Here is a 22,710-nt window from a genome sequence, read left to right as displayed (position 1 = left end):
TTCTTGAGCTAAAAAAATGTCAAATATTGGAAGGCCATAAAGTATTGTTTAAACAAAAAACAACATTTTTAGAGTGTTTAGAAATAAGTTCAGTATTTCTTGAGAACACAGGCCTATTCACCAAAAGTCACGGAACTTTAACTCTGGAAGGTCCCTCCATTGCTGTAGTGAGGGTTATGATGCAGATATATAATACAAGGTGGTTTTCCAAAACATTTAAGTGATATATACGAAGACAATCTATACCAAACAGTTATTTACGTGAATGACATTATTTCACTCAGAATTGAATGGAAAGTGTTCCCATAGACAGATTTTATTATTAAAATGAGGGTCGAAACCCTGAATTAGAGTAATGCCTGCACTGACCTGCTTCTCAATTTCTTGCTCACATCTACCTGTGAAAAGTAACTCAGTGTCTGACCTAAGGACACATTAAGGAGTATTTGGCTTTATTTAGATTTCACTAGATAGTAATGAGACTTCCTTACAGAGACAGTTTCCTTTTCAAATGCTTTTAACTGTTGCCATTGTTTTAGCAATCTCTTTCACAGGAATCAAAATCTATCGCCTGTTCATGGCCAATGCTACTTTCTAAATTTTACTTTATATGAAACAGTGGTCTACCTACCCTTATTATAGCACCATGTGCACACACAGTAACCACGAAGAACAGAGTACGGCTTTGGATCCCCTAATCTGAAGTCATAGAAAGTGGACAACTGCCATGTGGTACTTGGAACTGAACCTGGGCCTCGCAGGAACAGCCAGTGCTCTTAAACCCCGAACCATCTCTCTGGTCCTGACACTAAATTTTTGATACGACATAAAAAACTAATGACCTTGTGAGAAAATTTTTATTATTTTTCCTTCACCTTACATCTAATAAAATATGTTTTGTAGACACTAAAATAGTTACATACTTAGAATTTATTTTGAAAATTTTTCCTGCATTTTCCTTTCCTTTTTGGTTGTTTTTATTTATTTATATTTTAGTTAAGAGTATGTGTGTGTCTATGTGTGGGTATGTGTACATGAGGACTAAAGTATTAACTATAAAATACATATACAATTCTAGTTCCTATGATGTTTTGAAAAATTAAGAGGGCTGTTAGGTATTTTTATTTAATAGGAGGCCCAAGGATTAACTACAATACTGCTTCCATAGAGTACTGTCTGTGATAAAATAACTAAGGATAAAATATAAAATATGCAATATACCATTCAATATCTAGAAAGGAGTTTATAATCATTATTTAAAATTAAAAATATAAGAACAAAAGTAACATAAACTGTTTTTGAAGCAGTAGTACTGACTCCCTGACTTGACATAAAACCACATCAATATTATATTACACTATATATGCACATAGCATATACACATACATACACATCTAGTGTACATGTGTATTATATATGCATGTAGTGTGCACAGTATATATGTGTACTACATATGTGCATATATAAGTATATGGTGCATTGTACACTATAGGTATATAGTGTGTATAGCACATGTGTACCATTTATCTGTATAGAGTGTATATGTACACATATATGGTGTATATAAAGAGATGACTATAAGGTAACTCTAGATTGCAGGAGAACAAGAGTTTAAATCTGTGCCAGCATCTCCAATTCTTTTACAAATGCACATACTATAAATCTGGGACGTATTTTTCAAAGTGTAGTTCATCTCTCAATGTGTTGAAAACTCGTCAGTGCTCCTTAGCTCATGTACTGTGGACAACACATGTCAGCTCTTCATTCGTCCCTTCCCTTTCCCCCTTCATATCTTTTCCTTTTGTTAAGATGAAACTGTGTGTATGGGTGTGTAGACGCCTACGTATGTCTACACAGCGTATTCATGCAGTAAGTACCCTCAGAAGCCAGAGTCGGAACACCGTGGACTGGGATTCCAGAACTGAACCCGGGTCCTGCAGAAGAGCAGCGTGTGTTTGACCAGCGACCCTCATCTCCAGCTCTTTGCTTCACTTTTCCTTCTGTTGCTTGGATTTCTATGGGAAAGTTTTCTTTCTTAGATGTGGGTAGCAGGGAATAGCAGAAGAACAGTATGATCACTGACAAAACCTTTATTTAATGATTCCTATATATTCATTTTAAAATTTAAAATAAACTGGAAAAGCTAAAAAACACACAAGCAACAATGACAACAAAGTCTGGAACCACAGAGAATGCTCTTTTACGCTTGGTCACAGGCTGGGAAGTTGACACAGCACACTTAGCAGATGGCTGACAGCAGCCCAGGAAGACGGCAAAGACGAATGCAACACCTTGACAAAGTGACACAGCTAACTTGCAGCAACCTCATTCCTAGACCCAAGTGCCCGACTTACTGTCTAAAGGACATGTGCATGCTCCCCGGATTCTCCCTCCCTCCCTCCCTTTCCCGTAAATAGTAACTTTAAGGGCATTTTAATGGGCAGTTCCATGGACCACATGGCAGCAAAGAGGACAGAGTTTGGAGTTTGACTGCCTTGGTTTGAGCCCTCTTTCTGCCTCAGCCTCCTCCCCTGCATGACAGGAATAACAGCAAGAAGTTCTTTTAGTCAAGCTCCCATCATTACCTTTCTGTCTTCTCTGTAGACACACTGAGGAGCAACCTGAATCTCACTGGGAAGATACAGCTCAATGGATAATGTTCTTGCTGTACAACATCAGGACCACAGACCCTAGGATCCAAGACTGGCTTGGCAGTGCACTTTAAAAATCCCAAAGCTCCTTCAAGCGAGATGCAGACAGACTGGTGAGCCAATTACCTGGCTGAGCATGTGTAGCTCTTAAGAATAGAAGAGAGACCCTGGCTCAAACAAGGTAAAAGGTGAAGATTAAGCCCTGAGGCTCTTATCTCACGTCTACATGCCTGGCATGTTATGAGTACCACCGCACTACCATGCCCTTGTGCCTAAACACACACAAAAAGAGTTACATAAGAAAGTAGGCCTGCCTATCCATGTCAGCCATATCTGTAAATACGACAATATAAATCGCTCATATATTCAATTTTCAATAATTACCAAAAACGAGATTTCTATTAAAACACATTTTACCACTTTGGAAAGATTCAATAAAGATGACCTGATAAAAATAATGTTAAAGAATGGTGGGTAAAGACAATAATAAAGATTATTGAAAACACATCAAAAACTGAACAGAGATCTGATTGCTTCTCGAAGCTCTCTAAACTTTTTGAAAACTGAAAAAAATATATAATTATAGATGATGCTTTAAGGGTGTGATTTAGGTTAGAAAAATTAAAAATGAAACCTAAGCTCATCCCTGAAAAAAAGGGGCCTGCCTTTATACCTAAAGACACATCGTTAAACACACATGCAATACTTATGTTTTAATGCAAAGACTTTCTCATTAACAACATTTTCCGTTACTAGACTTGCTGATGTGAGTGCCTCCTTTTGCTGCTGTGAGAAAGCAGAGTTTGCATTGATTACGTAATCCATGGAAAGGACCTCGTACAGTGCTGTGCAGCGTGACAGCTCACGAACGCTCGGTACTACCTGCAAGTCCTCACTGCCGAGCCGATGCAACTAACCCACGGCCGACCTGTGCCTTTAGACGACGCGAGTCCTACATTGACAAGTACCCAGCTTATACAGTAATCACAGAAGACATTTATATATCCGTGTATCCATAGTAGTACTATTCCAAGCATTCCAGACATCTTTTTAAGTGCTTGCTTTCTTAACCTAGAATATTTGTGGCAGGAATATACAATGCTCCCCAGTGCCGACCTATCGCTACCAACTACTCACAGAAATCAACACAGAACAGTTTCAAGTCTACAACACAGGAAGCAGATACAGGTACTAATATCTGATATGATTATTAAATACAGCAGAACAATGATGGCTGGAACCAGAGTGAAGGGCAGCAAAGTCTTCCTATCCAGAACAATATCCTTAAAAACAGACTTTGATGAAAAGCCACTGTAAAGCACCAGTTCTTAAATGCTAGTTAAACGGTTTGGCTTCCATGGTCATTTTCTTAGCTTCTTTCCTCTACGCTGCTCCTATAGAATGCTAATTTCTATTGCTGCTGTAGGCTCCCCTCTCCTCACTTCTGGTGACACTGAGTTATGGTGAGGCACCAGGGGGACACGGGAAGGTAAAGAGTTTGTACGTTGATGTCACAGGTCCACTCAAGGTCAGCACTCAAGTCCTTGCTACTTAATTCCAGTGACTCCTTGGTCCCTTGCCTTTCAGACTAGTGGGCGGAATACCAGAAACAGCTAGCTTCAAAACAGCTCTCTTCTGGTCTCCATGCCTAACCATGCTCTAGTAAACACCTGCCCTTTATCGGTCCCCATTGAGTGTATTGTTTTATCATTAGGTATTGTTTTACCATTAGGATTCTAATGGGTAGAAGAACAGCCTAAGGCTGTCCAGTCAGTCTAAACAGAATTCGATTTTGTTGCCAAGGCTTGAGAAGAGTGACCAAGAGCTGGACCTTGGTGGGCCACTCGTTAGTATGGTGTTGCCACTGCCAGCAGCACGGATGAAGTGTGGCACAGGGGAAGGACTGGGAAGCTGTGGCATCTCTATGATACTAAGGGTACAGTCATGGAAGAGAGAGTAAAGCTTCCCTTGTGACTAGGAGTTTTAATGGCTGAAGGGAAACACAAAATGAAAGGACAAACGGACACTCTTAAAGGCTCCAGTAAGACAGAGGTGGGGTCTCAGAGAGTTTATCTGCTTTAAGGGGCCCTTGTTTAGCTAAGCCTAGAGCAAATAAGGCCAAAGATCGATCTGAAAGGCAAACTTGAGGGGCCGTCGAACTGCACTGCTATAAAAGAGGAGCAGCACCCAGACTAGTTCTTCTTCATGGAGCAATGACAGGGAAGACACGATACATCTACGGGAGGATTAAGATGTCAGTGACACTATCAGAAGATGGAAAGAGTAGGAGCAGGGCTCATGCTATATGCCTAGTAAATTGGTTATTAGAGCAAACCGCTGTATAGCTGGGTCTGTGGATGAATGTAGACTTAATCTGACCGTAACAGCAAAATCTAGTGCCATTCACACTAAACTCGTTACCACAGCCACTCCACTCCACCCCACTCCATTCCACCCCACCCCACTCCACTCACACAGCTACCAGGATTTCTTTGTGAAACAGCTCCTGTCCCCTAATCGGAACAAGTGTGCCTCCTCACTGCAGGGACAACATACTTTACTCTCTTTCCTTTCCTCACAATAATAAAGTCTGGAGAACTCTTTATCACCACCTACATGAGACAAGCTGGACTGCGTGTGACAATGCAGCAGCTGGATTTGGTGACCAGGAAGCATCAAGCGTCCAAGATGCATCCTAAGGCAAACGCTAGAGGACAATAGATAAAGTCCCGCTAGAGTCCACGGACATTCTTCTCTGGTGAAATATTATAAACCCAGGGGTTGTGCTTGCTGAAACACATCTTCCACGCCTTGTGATAAATTTCTGTAACTTGCAACCTCACAAAACTTGGCCTCTGAATTTTGGAAGCAGCAGAGGCCACATTGTTGCTTCGACATATGCCCTAAGTAATCTAGACTGGAGTTCTGAGAGGAGTCTGGGGGAAAGGTGATGGAGGAAGATCATTGGCTAATAAAGAAACTGCCTTGGCCCATTTGATAGGCCAGCCTTTAGGTGGGTGGAGTAAACAGAACAGAATGCTGGGAGGAAGAGGAAGTGAGCTCAGATGCAGGGCAGCTCCTCTCAGAGCCAGACGGGATGCAGCCCGCCGCCAGGTCAAACATGTTGAATCTTTCCCGGTAAGCGCACCTGTGGTGCTACGCAGATTATTAGAAATGGGCTAAATTAATACGTGAGAATTAGCCTAGAAGAGGCTAGATATAATGGGCCAGGCAGTGTTTAAAAGAATACAGTTTGTGTGTCATTATTTTGGGACATAAGCTAGCCAGGTGGCCAGGAGCTGGGTGATAGGAAAGCAGCCCGCTCCCCTTCAACAGAAAGGGGGCTGGAATATACACCCATGGTGAAATTTACCCAGCGCTGACTTTTAAAGGTCCAGCAACCACAATTATTTCTGGAGAAATTGATTGCAAAGAGGTGCGAGGTGACATTTTTGTCAGGCAAAGCTCAGAGTGCCAAGCTCTAATGATTCTGTCATAAAGATTTGGACTAATAGCTAATCTCGATTTAAAAAGCTGCTCCTAATTTACTAGTAGATGCTAATTATGCTAACCCAAACCACACTTTATGAACTAGGTATTGTCTGAAAATCATATAACATAAGAGGGATATAACAGCATTTCACTGTTGAATGAACTTGAACCAAACAGTTGGAGATCCCAAACATGCTTCATGAGCAAGGGGTTCAGATGTCCATGGTAACTGGTACTACACAATCTCTCTTCTTCAACCTACACCAATCACCTCGTGGTGTGTTATCAATGAGCAGCTGATAGAGAAGGAATTGTGGTGGGTCTAGTTTGCAAATGTACTGCATAACACTTGGTGCTAGCTATGACAAGTGTGTCTTCAGGACCACTTTAGAGAAGCTAGCCTTGACAGAGTGGAAAGAGATTCCTCAGCAGCCAGGATTTCACCAAGCCATACTGTGCATGGCAGAAGAGACAGCCTGAGGAAATGACACATGGCATGGCCATATGGCCAGCAAAACAAAAGACTGAAGATAGGGATCTGGAAGAGTTACTCAGATGTACCCCTCAGAACTGATACAGAATACAATGACACAGTATCCTACATTCATTTCTTCTTTAAGGAATCCACTATGGAGAAGGATCTTAGTAATTTGGGTAGAGTAAAACATCTCCTGACATCAGTCAAAGTGCTTACCTTACCACCCTGGTGTCTGCTCATAGACCCGTGTTCACATGATAATAGACTCAAAGATACTGTGAACTCAGTTACATGTGCTCCCTACCCATCTGTAACTGACTTCGCTACTACTATTGCTGGGCTCAGAATTTTTCAATTCGGAGCCCCTGTTAGTCCCAAGCGATCAACCAGCAAGTGGAACCAGGGAGGTTATACTGGACTTCTTATAACACGGAAAATGGATAAATTGATCCTCATAGGAACTGAAAGATGTTTAAGGAGGATTTACCATGCCTTCCTAGGCTGCTTCCTGAGTGGATTTAACATTTACTATGATAAATGTCACACTGCCTTCAACAAGAAACTCATTTAATGGAAAGAAATACAGCAAACTCAAACCTACAGACTTCATCTACATTCCTCATGTTCCATCAGCCATTTTCAGCTGGCTAAGTGGAGTTACGTCAAATGGTCTACCACTGGAAGGCTTCCTGTGTGGCTGCCATCAAGGCCTAAAGATATCCTTCCCACAGAAAGAACACATGAATCTGAGAACAAAGAGGTTAAGATGTTTACAATTACTTATGAAGGTGAGGCAAAAAGTCATACCCATAAACTCTTATGAGGTACATAGTCCTTAGTTTAGTGACACTTCAATGAGTTAGAACATATAGGTAGCTGATGGAAATACCTGCATCTCTTAAAAATATCCCTCAACTTATAATACTTTTTATAATAAAATAATGTCACTGTAATTGATAGAGTGTCATAATTTTCAAAACATACATGAGATGTAAATAAATGAATTATTTCTGACTAAGTAAATATTGTCTTAGAATATTTTGTTTTCATATGCATGTTAATTTAACTTTTATAATTGTCCCAAATTTAATAGTTAATGTTTAAAATTGTTTTCTATAATACACAGCATATTAGAAAGTGAAGTTCAGCCTTAAAGATATCAAGAGGGTATAAAGAAGGCTAATATGCGCATGCATCCCATCACATGCTACAGTTGTCTGGATTACAGTCTTTCAATGGCTTTCTCAGATCTCCACATTGACATGAAAACTTAAAATGCCATGATAAACAAGGCATATCCAACTGCTCTGAAAGTATCTTATTATAATATTCTACCCTTAACTCCTCAGCAATAGCAGTTCATGCTTGAATCAGATGAGAGTCAGTCAGATTTCTGGTTATTCTTCCTCATTTATATATTGCTATGTTAGTATTTTATTAGCACATCAAACACTCTAGGTCATTAAATCATTTATGAGGCAGATAAAATGCTCAGCTCTTTCCCAATAAGTACAGTTGGAAAGCTAGCAAAATAAGCCAAGTTAAATGAAATATAAATTCCTCTAACAGTCAATTTTCTAATGAGTACAGTGCTTTCAAGTTTAAAAAGAACAGTATTTGATTTCCTCACTGCCATCTAAGCCCGAATTCTACTGGACTGTTAAACTCTACAACTTTCATGCCTTCTGGAAACATCAGAAAGTGTAACATTTCACTGGGCTCCAATAACCTGGTATGAAACATGATTACTGCTCTGATAATCATAAAACCTGAAACTTTATGTTCTAGCTGTGAGACACTCTTTAGTGGCAGTGTCCTTTTTCATGTCTGTTGATCTTTGAATATTCATGTGCATCCTACAAATGCCACCAATAACGTACAGGATTCTCTAGGCCAAAGCTACATGCTGCTTAGTGTGATGCTGTGACACATCATTGGCTTCAGCTTTGACTCGGTGACACTTACCAGAGTGGGTCCTGAGGTGTCCCGTGAGAGCGTCCCTTCTTCTACAAGCATAGCTACAAAAAGGACATTTGAACGGCTTCTCTCCAGAGTGTAACTTTATGTGTCTCAGAAGGTTGCCCTTCTGGGTGAAAGAAGCTCCGCACTGGTTACAGTGGAAGGGGCGCTCACCTGAAGACAGAGTGGGAAAGACCAAGCAGGTTATCGCGAGGGAATAGTATGCCATCCACAGTTAACCAGAGACAATGCCCTAGGCTCACAATGAACATCTTCCATATATACTAAATCTTCCCTTTCGCCTAGGTGAAGTAGACATTTCCTCATTTCATATAAAGATTTCTGTCGCTGGTTGAAAGGAGCAATAACAGTATCCACAAATAGCTCTCACCACTCAACTGACCACTGCCTTTCACAGAATAATCTAATCCTCACAATCCCATTAATACTTAGGAAGCATCAATTTAAAAGTAGGAATGAAGAACCAGAAGTCAGCAATGGCAATGTATCCGATAATATTGACACTGAGATCAGAAGCAAAACAGGCATAAACAACAAAGAAACCTTCAGTGTGCACAGAGGAAATCTCTGGATAGAGAAGCACTCCTATTCTCTTGGCCATAAACAATAAAACCTGTGGCAAAAATCCCCAGTATACCTGAGAGAATCCAGAGAATATTATATTTCCAGATATTTTCTGCATGCTGTTTTGTGAGAAAACATTTGTTTAGCAGGAATCCTTTTTCATGGTTCTCTACAGTGAAGCTGTCAAAAAGTTATGCAAGTCTTCATTATCAGTTTTGTGTATTATGCTCAACTGGCAGCCACCAATGGCATCAGAGGTAACAAAATTCATACAGGCAACAAAATTCACACTGGCAAGATCAAAAGGATAGTATTATCAAACCGTGAGGAAAATACTCTGGCTTCTCATCTGCCTGTGTCTAAGCACAGATGAAATAAGTGATGAGCTGACATATAAAAATACGGTGAAAAAGCTCACCCGGAAGCTCAGAGTTTAGAGAGAATCAAATGAAACACTTCCTTAGAGTTGCCAGGGCCTTTTCTGTATGTCACGTGACAGGTATGACTTCCACAGCTTTCATGATTTGTACACGGAATTGCCAGGCTCATGTATCTTTAGCTAGAGTATTTATATTAATAGTGAAGTGTACCTCGGAAAATATTTGGCCTTTACACAATGCAAACCAAGGGTTTCTCTTTTTAAAGAAAGCTAGGAGGTAATAACCAGATAAAGCTTTGGTCGCTTCTGGCAGCCACCCCTGTATATTCACAATTTTGTTACAAAACCTAAAGATTTTAAGACCAAATAAGGTCAAGCAGAATGAATTGTACAGCATGCATTCCTCGGGAAAGGCTTGTGCGTCACTCTTTCAGACACGGGATTGCAGTTTACAAAAGGTCCTGAAAAAGGTATTATGCTAAAAACTCAGCATATCAAAGTTAGCTTAGACTGAATTTCATTTAACCAGTTTCATTTGTTAAAACCTAAATGTCTCAAAGACTTATCATTTAGTTTTAAAATCTAATTCTGGCTGGCAGTGGTGGCACACGCCTTTAATCCGAGCACGGGGGGGGGGGGGGGGGGGTAGGACAGGGATCTCTGTGAGTTCAAGGCCAGCCTGATCTACATAGTCATATCCTGTCTCAAAAATCGATGATCAAATATTCTGTCTTGTTTTTTGAGAGGGATCTTGCTGTGAAAACCAAGAAAACACACTTTTTTTTTTTTTTTTTTTTTTTTTTTTGCCTTAGAGTGTCCAAGCGCATGTTCTTGGGTGGGTGCTGCAATGATGGGTTTTTAACCCTAAATTTTTAAGATCTTTTTAAATTTTATACACATATGCAACTTAGCTTTGATTCTTTGATTTTTTTTTCTCCAAGGAAATAACACTGTGCAATTTTAAAAATCATCATTATCTGCCCTCCACCCTGACATGGAATTTTAATAAAAGAAAAGAGAGGGATACTCAACAAAGCAGCTTTGCGAATAAATAAAACAGCAAATATAAAATATACTTTTTACTTCAAATGTTCAATTTTACTCTTGGACTCTGTGTGTAAGCTTTTCCTAGTAAAGTGGCAAATTGGGACACAATAACTTTAAACGGAAATTAAATTAGTAGGTCTGTTAAAAATTTAGATTTGTGTTTGCTTTTGCAGCAAGCAGATTGACACTGTCTTCAAATCATTTCTAACATTTGAATTGATGGTTTTAATCCCTACATTCAAGTAGTTAATTCACTATTTAAAATAAGGCTAGTCTGAAAAGAAAATAATACTACAGAGGAACAAATTTCAAAAATTTTAATCTACGGTTAGGGTAATGTAGTCAAGTTTTGAGACTAATGATGGAGTAACAGAGTTAATAATTACAAATGCTCCAGATAGCTTTGAAGCTTTTACTAAGAACACCACAGAGAGGGGATGAAATGACAGGGACTCTATGGACATCTGGTAAGATGACTCTGTTGCTGTGTGGGTAAGGAGGACTCTGCGTCCACAGGCATGGGATGTAAAGAACCAGGCAAGGTGTGCTTTAACCTGGAGCTCCCTCTGAAAACAGAACAGGCTCTCGCAGCAGGCTACTGTGATTTCAGAGAGACACTGGCGTGAATTAGTATTACTTTCCCAGTGCTGCTCTCTACTCTTTGGCTGCCAGCTCCAGGCTTTACTCATCTTAGGATGGAATCTGTTTAACTACGCTTAGGAGCTGGACTACAGAGAACTGGCTAACACTCTGACAACACAGTTGTGTTACTGCTTTCAACACTGAACTTATAATTAGAGTAATACTCTCAATAACACCAGTATTAGAGTATTAGAGTAGAGGATAAAGCAGATTAACTGTTCTTTGTATACATAATTAAATATTAGGATTACTTCAATACACTACATCTCTATCTATCTATCTATCTATCTATCTATCTATCTATCTATCTATCTATCTATCATCTATCTATCTATCTATCATCTACCTATCTATCATCTATCTATCTATCTATCTATCTATCTATCTATCTATCTATCTATCATCTATCCATCTATCTTCATAGTTAATTAATAAAAAATTAATCAAATAATTTTTAAAATTCTATAAAATGTTAGGAATCCTGATATTCGATATTGTAGGATATGCCCCAGCCTAAACATTATGGAAATACAGGTAGAATTATCTTAAATTTAGGTAAAAAAAATTACCTACTTTTTCTCTATATAAATGCAAAACAATGATATATTGTCATAAGGGCTTTAAACAATGCATAATTATTTTAATTTGTTCTATAAACCAAATGGAGAGTCAGTTGGTTCTTTCTGAGTCAGTTTACTTTATATAAAGTATTATATTCTTCATATACAAATGGAAACAAAAGTTTTAAAATCCCAACAGCTTTCTTGCTCACAGCGCTAATATTGCAGAACAATCTGGTTCAAAACCAAAGTAGGTTATTGGATTGGTGACAACTGATCTTCCCATTGGTGGCTACAGAAGACTAGACTAACAGTAAAGAAAACTAACTGAGATGTCACAGTACACATCATGTCCATTCTAAAGTTGATTATGGGTGTTTGTGTGCCATGACTTTAAGATGTAAGGTGTTGGGAAGCTCAGATGGCCTTGAACTTGTTCTGTAAGAGAGACTGGTCTCAAACCCCTGTTCTTTCCTGCTTTGTATCCATACATCACAAGTGTGCTTCTTCATGCTAAGCTGTTAATTGGTCTTTAATGCCAGCCCACCAATTTACTGTCGAATGATCAGAACAGAGCCTTGGAACACAAGAATGAAGAGAAAATGCCATAGTTTGCAAAGACAGGAGAGCTATATCCCAAAAAGGATCAAATTTAAGGATTGTCTGTATTTATAATTTCATCACACATTCATATCCATGTGTGAACTAAGTCACTACCCTTATTTATTCATTTATATATTGGCTTGTTTACTTATTTATTTTTCTGTACCCTACATTCCCAGTGAAGAGTGCCTGGAGTATCTGATGAAAATATTACCTGATTATTTATTAAAGTAACAGTGCCAAAGAAGTAACAGCAAGCGATTAAAGACACTGGAACCGGCACTTTAGTAGAGTATAGAGAGATAGAAGAAAGATGCATTAGACCTGAGATCCCATGTAATTGGAATAAATTGGGTGGTTTTATACTTTCTATTCACTGTCAATTGTATATTAGATAATTTATGAGCTTCTTGAGGGCATCACCAAGGATTTAAGAGAGTGGCTTTTGTTTAGCTACACATAAAATGTTTAAAGAGTGAGCAGCACTAAAATGAGGACAGTACTTCTTAATACACTTGGCTAAAGACTAGATTCTGACTATATAGTTCTACTCTTAGTTTAAAGAAACTCAAAGAAGGGCCGGGCGGTGGTGGCGCACGCCTTTAATCCCAGCACTCGGGAGGCAGAGGCAGGCGGATCTCTGTGAGTCCGAAACCAGCCTGGTCTACAAGAGCTAGTTCCAGGACAGGCTCCAAAACCACAGAGAAACCCTGTCTCGAAAAACCAAAAAAAAAAAAAAACCAAAAAAAAAAAAAAAGAAACTCAAAGAAGCCTGTCACCAAACAGTATTACAGTGAAGTGAGAACATGACAATCAATTGGGATCAACTCAGTCATCAGAAACATATAGTCAAGGCCTATTTTAAGATGACAGCTCTAACATAGCATTCCAGTATCCTAACTTTCTCTATGACTATCTAATTAACAAGTCTCCCAGATCTGAAGAAGGAATTCTAGTGTTCAAAATAGGTCAGTAAGGCAAAGGAGTTTGTGCTCTTGAGTGAACTTCAAATGGTTGCTTAGTAATTTTATCCATGTCCTTATTAGTGAGCCTCATATTCTCAGACCTGTACAAATCTGTGGAATGATTTACAATCAAGCCCTATACAAATTACATCATTTTCAATGTTCAAATAATTCTATTCCACTTTTGTAACAAATATGCAGTGGAAAGGGGAGTACGTGTTTAACTATTTTATTTAAAAAAAATCAGTGAATTTCACAACAGATACAATAAAATACAAATTAAAATTACATCTTCAAAAAACAGTTCTTTGAATTTTCTTAAATAAGAACACAAAAGATTTATTAAAGATTTTCTCAAACTAGTACTTAGTATAGACTTCAGTCTTAAATATATCAGTAAGTAAAATTCAAATACTACAAAGTAATTGAACTGTTCTAATATTGCAAAGGAAAATTAAATGGGTGTTATGTTCTACGAAATACTCACTCTAACATAACATAATAAATGGGGAGTTTTGTAGACTCCTTTTCCAAACCAGTATTATTTCCTAGGCATGGAATAAAAGTAGATTTATTTCATAGTCTTGTCCTTTACTTTCTTATTGAAGAGAAACCAAAGTTTGGTATATCTTAACCTTCCCCAAGACTTTTAAAATATTAAAGGAAAAATTCATTAGTGATGTAAACATTTTAAACATAATGTTGTTAAAAATATTCATAACAAAGCAAAAAATACTAGTTGTGATAGAAAATGAATGAATGGGAAGGTGATGATATGATTACATTCATCTGAATGTGAAAATTCTACTTGGCCAGTTCTTATTTAGTTTCTAGGGACACTTTATAATAAGTTGTTGGTGTAGTGATAGTCCAAGCGTGTGTGCTCACAGTACACTAGCCTAGAAATCACAGTACCACGGTTCCAGTCTCGCTGGTGATTTTTTTTCTAGGTAAGGGACACAAGTCAGACAACTTGACTGTCCTCAAATGTGTGTCATGAGAGATCTAAACTAAAAATGTTTTAATATGTAATTACAGCATATGTTTTAGGATAAAATTTTTAAACTGATGATTTAGAATTAAAATTTTTAAAGAAATTTCTTTCGTGTAACTTCTCATTCTCTCCAAAGACTATCAGAGTTTACAACTGAGAATATTAATTATTAATATTTTACTAGAGAATCCCACCATGTTTTATTGAAAGATACATTCCTTTATTTTTTCTTTCTTTTTTAGAAAGGATCTCACTATACAGCCCTGACTATCCTGAAACTCAGTATGTGCACCACCAGGTTGGTTTTGAATTCACAGAGATCTTCCTGCCTCTGTTTCCCAAGTGCTGGTGCTAAGGTGTGCGCCACCACTCCTGACTTGAAAATTTTTGTTGTTGTTTGGTTTGGGGACAGTCTCATGTAGCACAGGCTGGCCTCAAACTCTCTATGTTAGGATGACCTTGAATTTGTGATCCACCTGCCTCTAACTGCGAACACTGGAATCACAGGTGCATGCCATCATGCACTGTTCAACTTGAAACTTCATACAAGATTAACTGTTATCCTTTTAAACACACAGGCACAACCTCATTGTGTTGCGTTTACCCACTCTTCCCTTCCTTGCCTCTTGGCATTTTTTTTCCTACTTCCCTCAACCAAAAGCTTTGAGCAGATTTATCTAAGACTCTCCCCTCCTCATCTGGCCTGTTTTTATGAAGTACTTGCAGCTCTCAATGCCTAGAAGCATATATTAAATTATCCACAGGCATCTTCCTCACCTCATCCCACAATTCAATATTTCTACCTACATACCCACCCTAACCATCTTTTTACAGAGATAAAACTAAAAATTGCGAGAGGATAGTAACCTCCTTGAACTAGAGAAATAACCCCTGTTGCAGAGACCTTTGATAGGCAAAGACTGACCAGAAATAATATTTCACAGAGTTAACTAAAGTGAAAATGGTCCATACTTATATAAATGTGTGAATGCTATTTTGTAGTATAAGGTCCTAGGAAGCAAACTATATTACCTGCCCAATGGGTATGGTAAAATACGTATACAAATATAAAAAGATTAAATTACTCAATGAAATTCTCCTATACCTTTTGAACCCTTATCATATTATTGCTATATTAAGAACTATGGAAACTGATTCCCAAACTTCTTTTCTGACATGCTATTCAGATTTGAAGACTGGAAGTCAAGACCCAGGCTACTTTCTGCTTCCCAGCAATCCAATACTAGCAGAATTTTGAAAAGGTAACTTCACATTGCCACCCCTGAATAAAAAGGAAAGAGAGTAGATGTCAGGTAATATCAACATCAGATGCCACGGGCAGTCATCAGGTTATTTGTTTAGCTGCTTACCAGTGTGACTCCTTTTATGTACCATAAGCACATTGGGCCCAATGCAAACCATGCCACAGACGTCACATTTCAGTTTACCATTCGGAAGCCGGATTCCTCCCTCGCCTTGAAGATCCTGGACTTTCCTGTTGTCAGTCACCTCGCTGCTCTCAATTAGGGGTTCTTCTAGGCTGCTCCCCTCATCATGGCCCCTGATCTCATCTTCGCGGCTCAGGGGTTTCCTGTCACACTCTTCATCACTCTGCATTTCTAGCTTTACGGAATTTGCTGTAAGTTAAAAGGAATTTAAGACATTGGTTAGGTGCTGCCACCTCCATTTCTCTCCTGCCCGCTGTCACTCTATGGCACGAACGGGAAGGATACATTAAGTCATCCCATGCTCTTCCTGTGAGCCAGGCTTTGGTGAGAGGGAACACAGCTCTGGAGCCCTCTGGCTGAGCAAGGGACCCCTCACTTCCGCAAACACTTATTTATTTCACTTGGCTATGCTGCGTTGACTAATTCTTGCCATTAACGAATTCTTGTATTTGTTTTAAGTTCGTCACTAAAGTTAACGAGAACGAAGAGCGTGTGTGGAAAACTCAAGGTTAAGTATTGCTTAACCCACTAAGCCATGCCTCCTCCTGGTTTAACAATCCTGTTCACGTCACATTGTCTGCTTCACATAAGCGTACGTGTGTCAACCTGCCTCTGCACACAGCAAGAGAAACAACTCGAGCTCTTAATCCCACAGATGTCTGCCACATAGGGAAGGTACATTGTCGAGGCCAATGTCCCCAAGTCAGACTAAACACAAACATTCAGTTGAGAGCTGTGTCAATGTGAGGTAAGGCGCATAAACCTTGCCATCTTAAATTACCCTGCTTTTGTTTCCTACATGCAGCAAAAAGAGGCCTCTATGGAACATACTAGACTGCAAACCAAAGTGCTCGAACACTGATGTCTGCAAACCAAGGAGCAACGAGTGACAGGAACGGCACGACATGCATGTACACACTTGCGACCGTTAAGAAGTGTAAGGCCTTCTGTCTGCTGTTTTGGGATCATCCTGCAGAAAAGTTTGTGCACAGTCCTTGATCTAAATGGCTCACTCCTTTGACAAAGTAGAGGCAGGCTTTAAATTAGCATCAGGTTTTTGTTCCACGATCATCAAAGTTTCTCAGAACTTAAGAATTCATATTGAATCGATTTGATATTACAAGTAAGTTGGTTACTATCTGGATAGAGGAAATGAGTTCAGAGAGACAAGCACGCTCTTTTTACTGCAGTTGTTTGCCTGGCGAAGTTAGGAACCCTGGATTCAGGACTGGGTGCCATCACAATGACTTTCTCTGTCCTCTGTAGAGCTCTCTTCTCTAATCAGAGGCAGTGAACTGCATACTGCCAGCGGCATAATCCTAAACTAATTACTTAACTTATGAATCTTACATCGTGCGCTTGAAAAGGGGAAAAAACTCAAATTGCTGACTAAGGTTTAGACAGAACCATTTGGTGAGAGTGGAGAGACTTACATTCTTAAGTTGTTAGGCATCTTAAAGAGCTTAGCATTTTCTCTGTCCTCCATAAAATGGAGATGGCAATGTCCCCACTCTGTAGGGTTGCTCTGTGCTTTAAATGAGGAAACTCATTTAATGAGTAAGCGTGCTTCTCTTTTTCTTCAGGCAATATGGTGCTATGATTACTTTGTAGGATCTTGGAGAAGATTAATTAACCTAAACCATGTAAACTGTTCTGTAATCCACAAAGGGAAAACCGTTCATATGGAATCTATTAACTTATAAAGTGATGTGATCCTATTGGTTGTTGAGACTAGAAGAGACAATATTCTACTCAATGCTATGTCCCCAGCATGCCCACAGGCCTTGTGATATACAAGAGATGTTCACGCAGTATTAACTCATGAGTTTTACTAAAATCATTCTGTGTTCCATTTCTCCAACGCTGTGAAGAAAGACAAAACCATATGAAGGATCAAATGTGAAAATTAAGTCATTTTTAGCAAATGTGCAGAATCCCCCAGTCTGTCTCTAAAGAAATCATGATTATATGCTCACATTTAGAAGTCTATCTGAATCCTTTTAAAATGAAAAATAAATTTCATATCTAGACTATCAGCAGAGATTCATGATCGTCCCTTCTTTGTTGTTATTAAATATATAGATATTCACATAGAATGATCAGTGTGAAGTCTTGTATTTTTACCTGTATTTAAAATTATGAGTGAAGTTCATTGTTATAAATTTAAATGGTCTTTCTGAAAATGTTTATAACATTATTTGCCCATTTTCCTATCAGGTTGTCAAACTTTTCTCACTGAGTTTAAATGTTCTTTATTCTGAAAACCAAAATGAAAAATTTTCTAGTATCTAAACTGATTTTAGGACTGATGTAACACCACAAGCAGAATACTTCACAACAACAATACAAGACAGTATGCATGCATGTTGGAAATACTATATAGAGTTATGTCTGTTTGGACCTCAGATCTCTTGCCAAGATACCTCACTATGTATATCAAACATTCCAAGTCTGACAAAAAATACACTCTGTTAGTGCCCAAATTTCTGCAAGGCTTGTTCCCTGTTACCCAGGATCTTAGTCCTATACTGCTGGAGTATTTGCAGATATCCTGGCTTTCCATTTTATTCATGAAATAGTTACTGTTTGGTAAGGCATGTTTAACCAGCATAAAGTTTGCCAGAGTTTCTCTGTAGAACTCAAGATATATAGCCCTGCATGTGCAGATTTTTAGCAGAAAAGTATAGACCTCTCAAATATTAAAATAGGACAAAATTATAAAAAATATGGTTTGATTTTAAACATCAGAGTATCTTTTTCTTAGTGAGAAAACATTAAAATGAGGATATCCAAACCCAACAAGGGACATGGATAAAATGTCATAAAAAAAAACAAAAAAAAACAAAAAACCTCTGTCAGGCCAGGCAATGATGGCGCATGTCTTTAATCCCAGCACTACTCAGGGAGGCTGAGGCAGGGGGATATCTTTGAGTTTGAGGCCAGCCTGATCTACAGAGAGATTTCCAGGACAGTTAAGGCTGTTACACAAAGAGACCCTGTCTTGTAAAACAAAACAAAGCAAACAATCAAACAAAACCACTGTCAGATTAAAATATACTCATCAGGGTCTGTTCTCCCAAGAGAGTATACTGGATGCAAACACTAGGGAAAGGTTTATTTTTGCTGTAACTGAGACAGAAAAAAAACTGATAAAGTTACAGTATGGGTTTTTTATACCAATGTTGTAAGAAATCATATTTGTCACCTGTAAATTTGTGTCCCATGCTGACCTTATACAGTAAATTATTAAAATGCAACGCGTTTCAATATACATATCATTCACTAACTTCACTGAAAATGGAAGCTCATTCACAACACCACCACCAAAATATTCCCATCATAACTCATTTCTGACATCTGTGTCTAAAGGTATTCTTAAATTCTATATTAAAAAGCAAGAAATTAAATAAAACAGTCTTTAAATCCTAACTATTAAACAGAAGCCATTTCTAGCTCTAAAAAAAAAACTATGGCATGATTTATTTTCAATATAAGATATTTCTAATTATAACAGAGCAATAATGTTTTAAATATTTAATGATAAAATTCAAGTGTTAGAAGAAAAAGTAAAAGTTCAAATTTCCATAATAAGAAAGAGTTGACTATCAATATTTAAAGCATAATGAGCCTAATACTACTATCAATCACTAAATATTATTAATTTTTGGAATTGGAGTTTTAACCTTCACTGTATGAACTTATTCTGACAATGTGGTCTAGAAATATGTTCTCATAAACAGGATAATTTCACTCTATATAAGTCTGAGGCCAATTTGATTTTCTGTAAGTCTGATGTGTTCTTCCACACTGTGTAATTCAAAGCTATAACGAAGCTTGTTTGGAAAAACTGACTTCTCAGTCAAACAATCTTATACTATAAGCTTCTCCAGTAAGTGTATTGGGGTATCTATCCTCAGAAGCTGCACCATACTGGGCTACCTCCACTCAGAAGCTTCACAATACTGGGCTACCTACACAAAGAAGTTTCAAAAATCATCATTGTGTCTAGAGGTATTACAAGGAATAGAGAGACATACTATAATTGCCTTTTATTCCTTAGTGAGACATTAAGGGGAATATTGAATGAAAGTTTATATACACGTAAATAGATACATATTATTATCTCTCTCTCACACACACAGACATGCACACATGGTAGCATCTATAAACAAATAGTAAAATAACATTAGCAAGTTTCACAGCCGTTAAGAAATTAATTCAGTTTGATGTATGTAACCATGCAACTTTGCTTTACAATTATGATAAAATAAAAGTAGATCATGTGACAAGTATAGCTAGAAAGTAAAATGTGAGGTATGTGCCCACACATGAATGCAACATGCATGAACTGTCTCCCTCACAGCGCAGGAGACAAACACAGACTTTTCTTTAGAAGTTGGTTTTTTTTGTTGTTTGTTTTGTTTTGTTTTTGAGGAAGATCTTAAATTTGAGTGAATAGGGAAGAAGAGAGGAAGGAATTGGGGGAAGGGAAAAAACATGATAAAATATAAATATTTATAAATTCTTTTTTTTTTTTTTTTTTTGTTTTTCGAGACAGGGTTTCTCTGTGGCTTTGGAGCCTGTCCTGGAACTAGCTCTTGTAGACCAGGCTGGTCTCGAACTCACAGAGATCCGCCTACCTCTGCCTCCCAAGTGCTGGGATTAAAGGCGTGCGCCACCACCGCCCGATATGATTCCATGTTATACAAATTGTTTAATTTTATATAAACATCTGTGGTTAAAGTACTATGTATACATATTGTTGTAGATAAATGCCATAAAACCATACAAGGATAGGAAACAGAAATTAGGATTATTTTGTTATTAATAAGACTCATTCATTGCCATGAATCAGCACATTTATTTAAGAATAAACTTAGATTAATCTATGTAGTTTTTAAACTCAAGGGTAAATACAAAAACATAAAAGAAAAAAATATAAATATTTTTAATTGAAATACTTTAAATATAAAAACTGTTTTAAGTAACAAAAATCTACTACTACTACTACTACTAAGAAAGGTCACAGACCAGGAGTCGAACCCAAGCCAAGTGCTTGATGAATACTCAGAGACTTGGCTTAGGTCCCTAGCACGACCTTCTTAACAAGAAAGGGAAAAACATTCTAAAGTACCTGCTGCTGTTGCTGCTTCCACTGTGTTTAACCCTTATTGGAGGTTGGTGATTAAAAATAAAACAAAACCCATTTGCTTCATAAGAAACTTGCATTAGCAAGGCAGTATGCTCATAAAAAGAAGTCAAGAAGGAGTTTGTGCCTAAGAACAGTAAAAATTCCACTAGTATAATTTACTCACACAACGAATTTACTGATGAAATACTACAAAGGTTAAGTAGAGTTTCCTTTGAACATTTTGGATAAATTGGATATTTTATTATATATCTATAACTCAAATTTTACCCAAGCACCCATTTCTGCAAGATGGGAGACTCTGCAATCTCTGGTGATTGATTCATTCAAGAAATATGAAATAATTATATTTTATTTATAACTTATATGCATGGTGGAATATATGAAGCTAATTTTGAATTGTCAGAATTAAGAGGATAAACTTTACTTTCCATAAGACAAAATTTGGTTTTGAAAAATGATATCATTAATTCGAGACCAGCCTGGTCTACAAGAGCTAGCTCCAGGACAGGCTCCAAAACCACAGAGAAACCCTGTCTCGAAAAACCAAAAAAAAAGAAAAGAAAAATAGTATCATTAAATTTTAGTTCAAAAGTTGTAGAAATACAATAGCAACCAAAACAGGAAGTGTAATTATCAAAATATTATGATCATATAAACTTTATACAAATTAAAATTTTATTACTAGTGTGACTGGATTCTACTAACCCACACGCAGATTAGTTAAGCTTTCTGGACGGATAGCAATACATGGGGCTTGTGATTTGTTTCATTCACTTGCAATCGTGTATAGATTAATTATGTAGAACATAGGATAAGTTTTTCAGATTGTTTTCTGTCTAATGGTTGTGTGTAAAGGTCAGAGAACAACTCTGAGCTTAGTTCAGCTGGTATCAGACACCTTTTGAAACAGGTTCTGGCCGGGCGATGGTGGCGCAGGCCTTTAATCCCAGCACTCGGGAGGCAGAGGCTGGCGGATCTCTGTGAGTTCGAGACCAGCCTGGTCTACAGAGCTAGTTCCAGGACAGGCTCCAAAGCCCTGTCTCGAAAAAAAAAAAAAAAAAAAAAAAAGAAACAGGTTCTGTTTTTTTCTGAGACCGGGTCTCTTACTCGCCTGGAGACTTACCAAGTACACTGGCTAGAAGACCAGCAAGTTTCAGGGATCCACCTATATTTGCTTCTTATCCTTGGGATTACACCCCAGGACACCACATCTGGCTTTTGACATAAGTTCTGTACATTGAACTCAGGTTCTCATTCTTATATGGCAAGCTCATTACTACCTCCCCAGCAGTAAATTTAACACAAAACAATTCAATGGAAGCAAATATTAGGGGAGTTCAAGTAATGTTGGCTTCATATGAAGAAGAAGACTAGAATGTCATTCTTCCCAAATTAAAGCAGTTATCATGTGTGATTCTATTTTTAGATACTCGGTTTCTGCTGTGTAAGAATTCAAGTGGGCACTTAAGGGATTTTAAAACTCAGAAACAATTTCTCTCAGTTACATGAAATGATGTTAAACACACTAATTGATTTAATACTCCTATCTAATCATCTGCTGAAGCTGAATCTATACCAATATAACTTTCTTTTAAACGTTAGAAAAAGACACACTAAACTTGATTAAATCTACGTTACTACTCCAGCAGCTGATTCAATAAAGTGTTAGTGAACCAAAATAACTTCAAATTTATGAAAATCACAATTATTTACCAAACCTACCAATAGGCTAAAGGAAACAGAAATGATCATAGC

General features: G+C 37.9%; 1 protein-coding gene across 1 annotated transcript in view; it reads right to left on the bottom strand.

The window, feature by feature from the left end:
- The window catches only part of Ikzf2 (IKAROS family zinc finger 2), a 143,829-nt gene that overhangs the window by 32,894 nt on the left and 88,225 nt on the right, over nucleotides 1-22,710 (bottom strand). Inside the window, exons 4-5 of the mRNA XM_057761398.1 lie at nucleotides 15,726-15,992; nucleotides 8,587-8,754 (exon numbers count right to left, since the gene is read on the bottom strand). Of these exons, the coding sequence (XP_057617381.1) occupies nucleotides 8,587-8,754; nucleotides 15,726-15,992 (435 nt within the window). The remainder of the gene's footprint in view (nucleotides 1-8,586; nucleotides 8,755-15,725; nucleotides 15,993-22,710) is intronic.

This window comes from Chionomys nivalis, chromosome 2, assembly GCF_950005125.1.
Source record: "Chionomys nivalis chromosome 2, mChiNiv1.1, whole genome shotgun sequence".
Taxonomy (NCBI): Eukaryota; Metazoa; Chordata; class Mammalia; order Rodentia; family Cricetidae; genus Chionomys; species Chionomys nivalis.
This window is presented reverse-complemented; position numbering and strand designations above follow the sequence as displayed.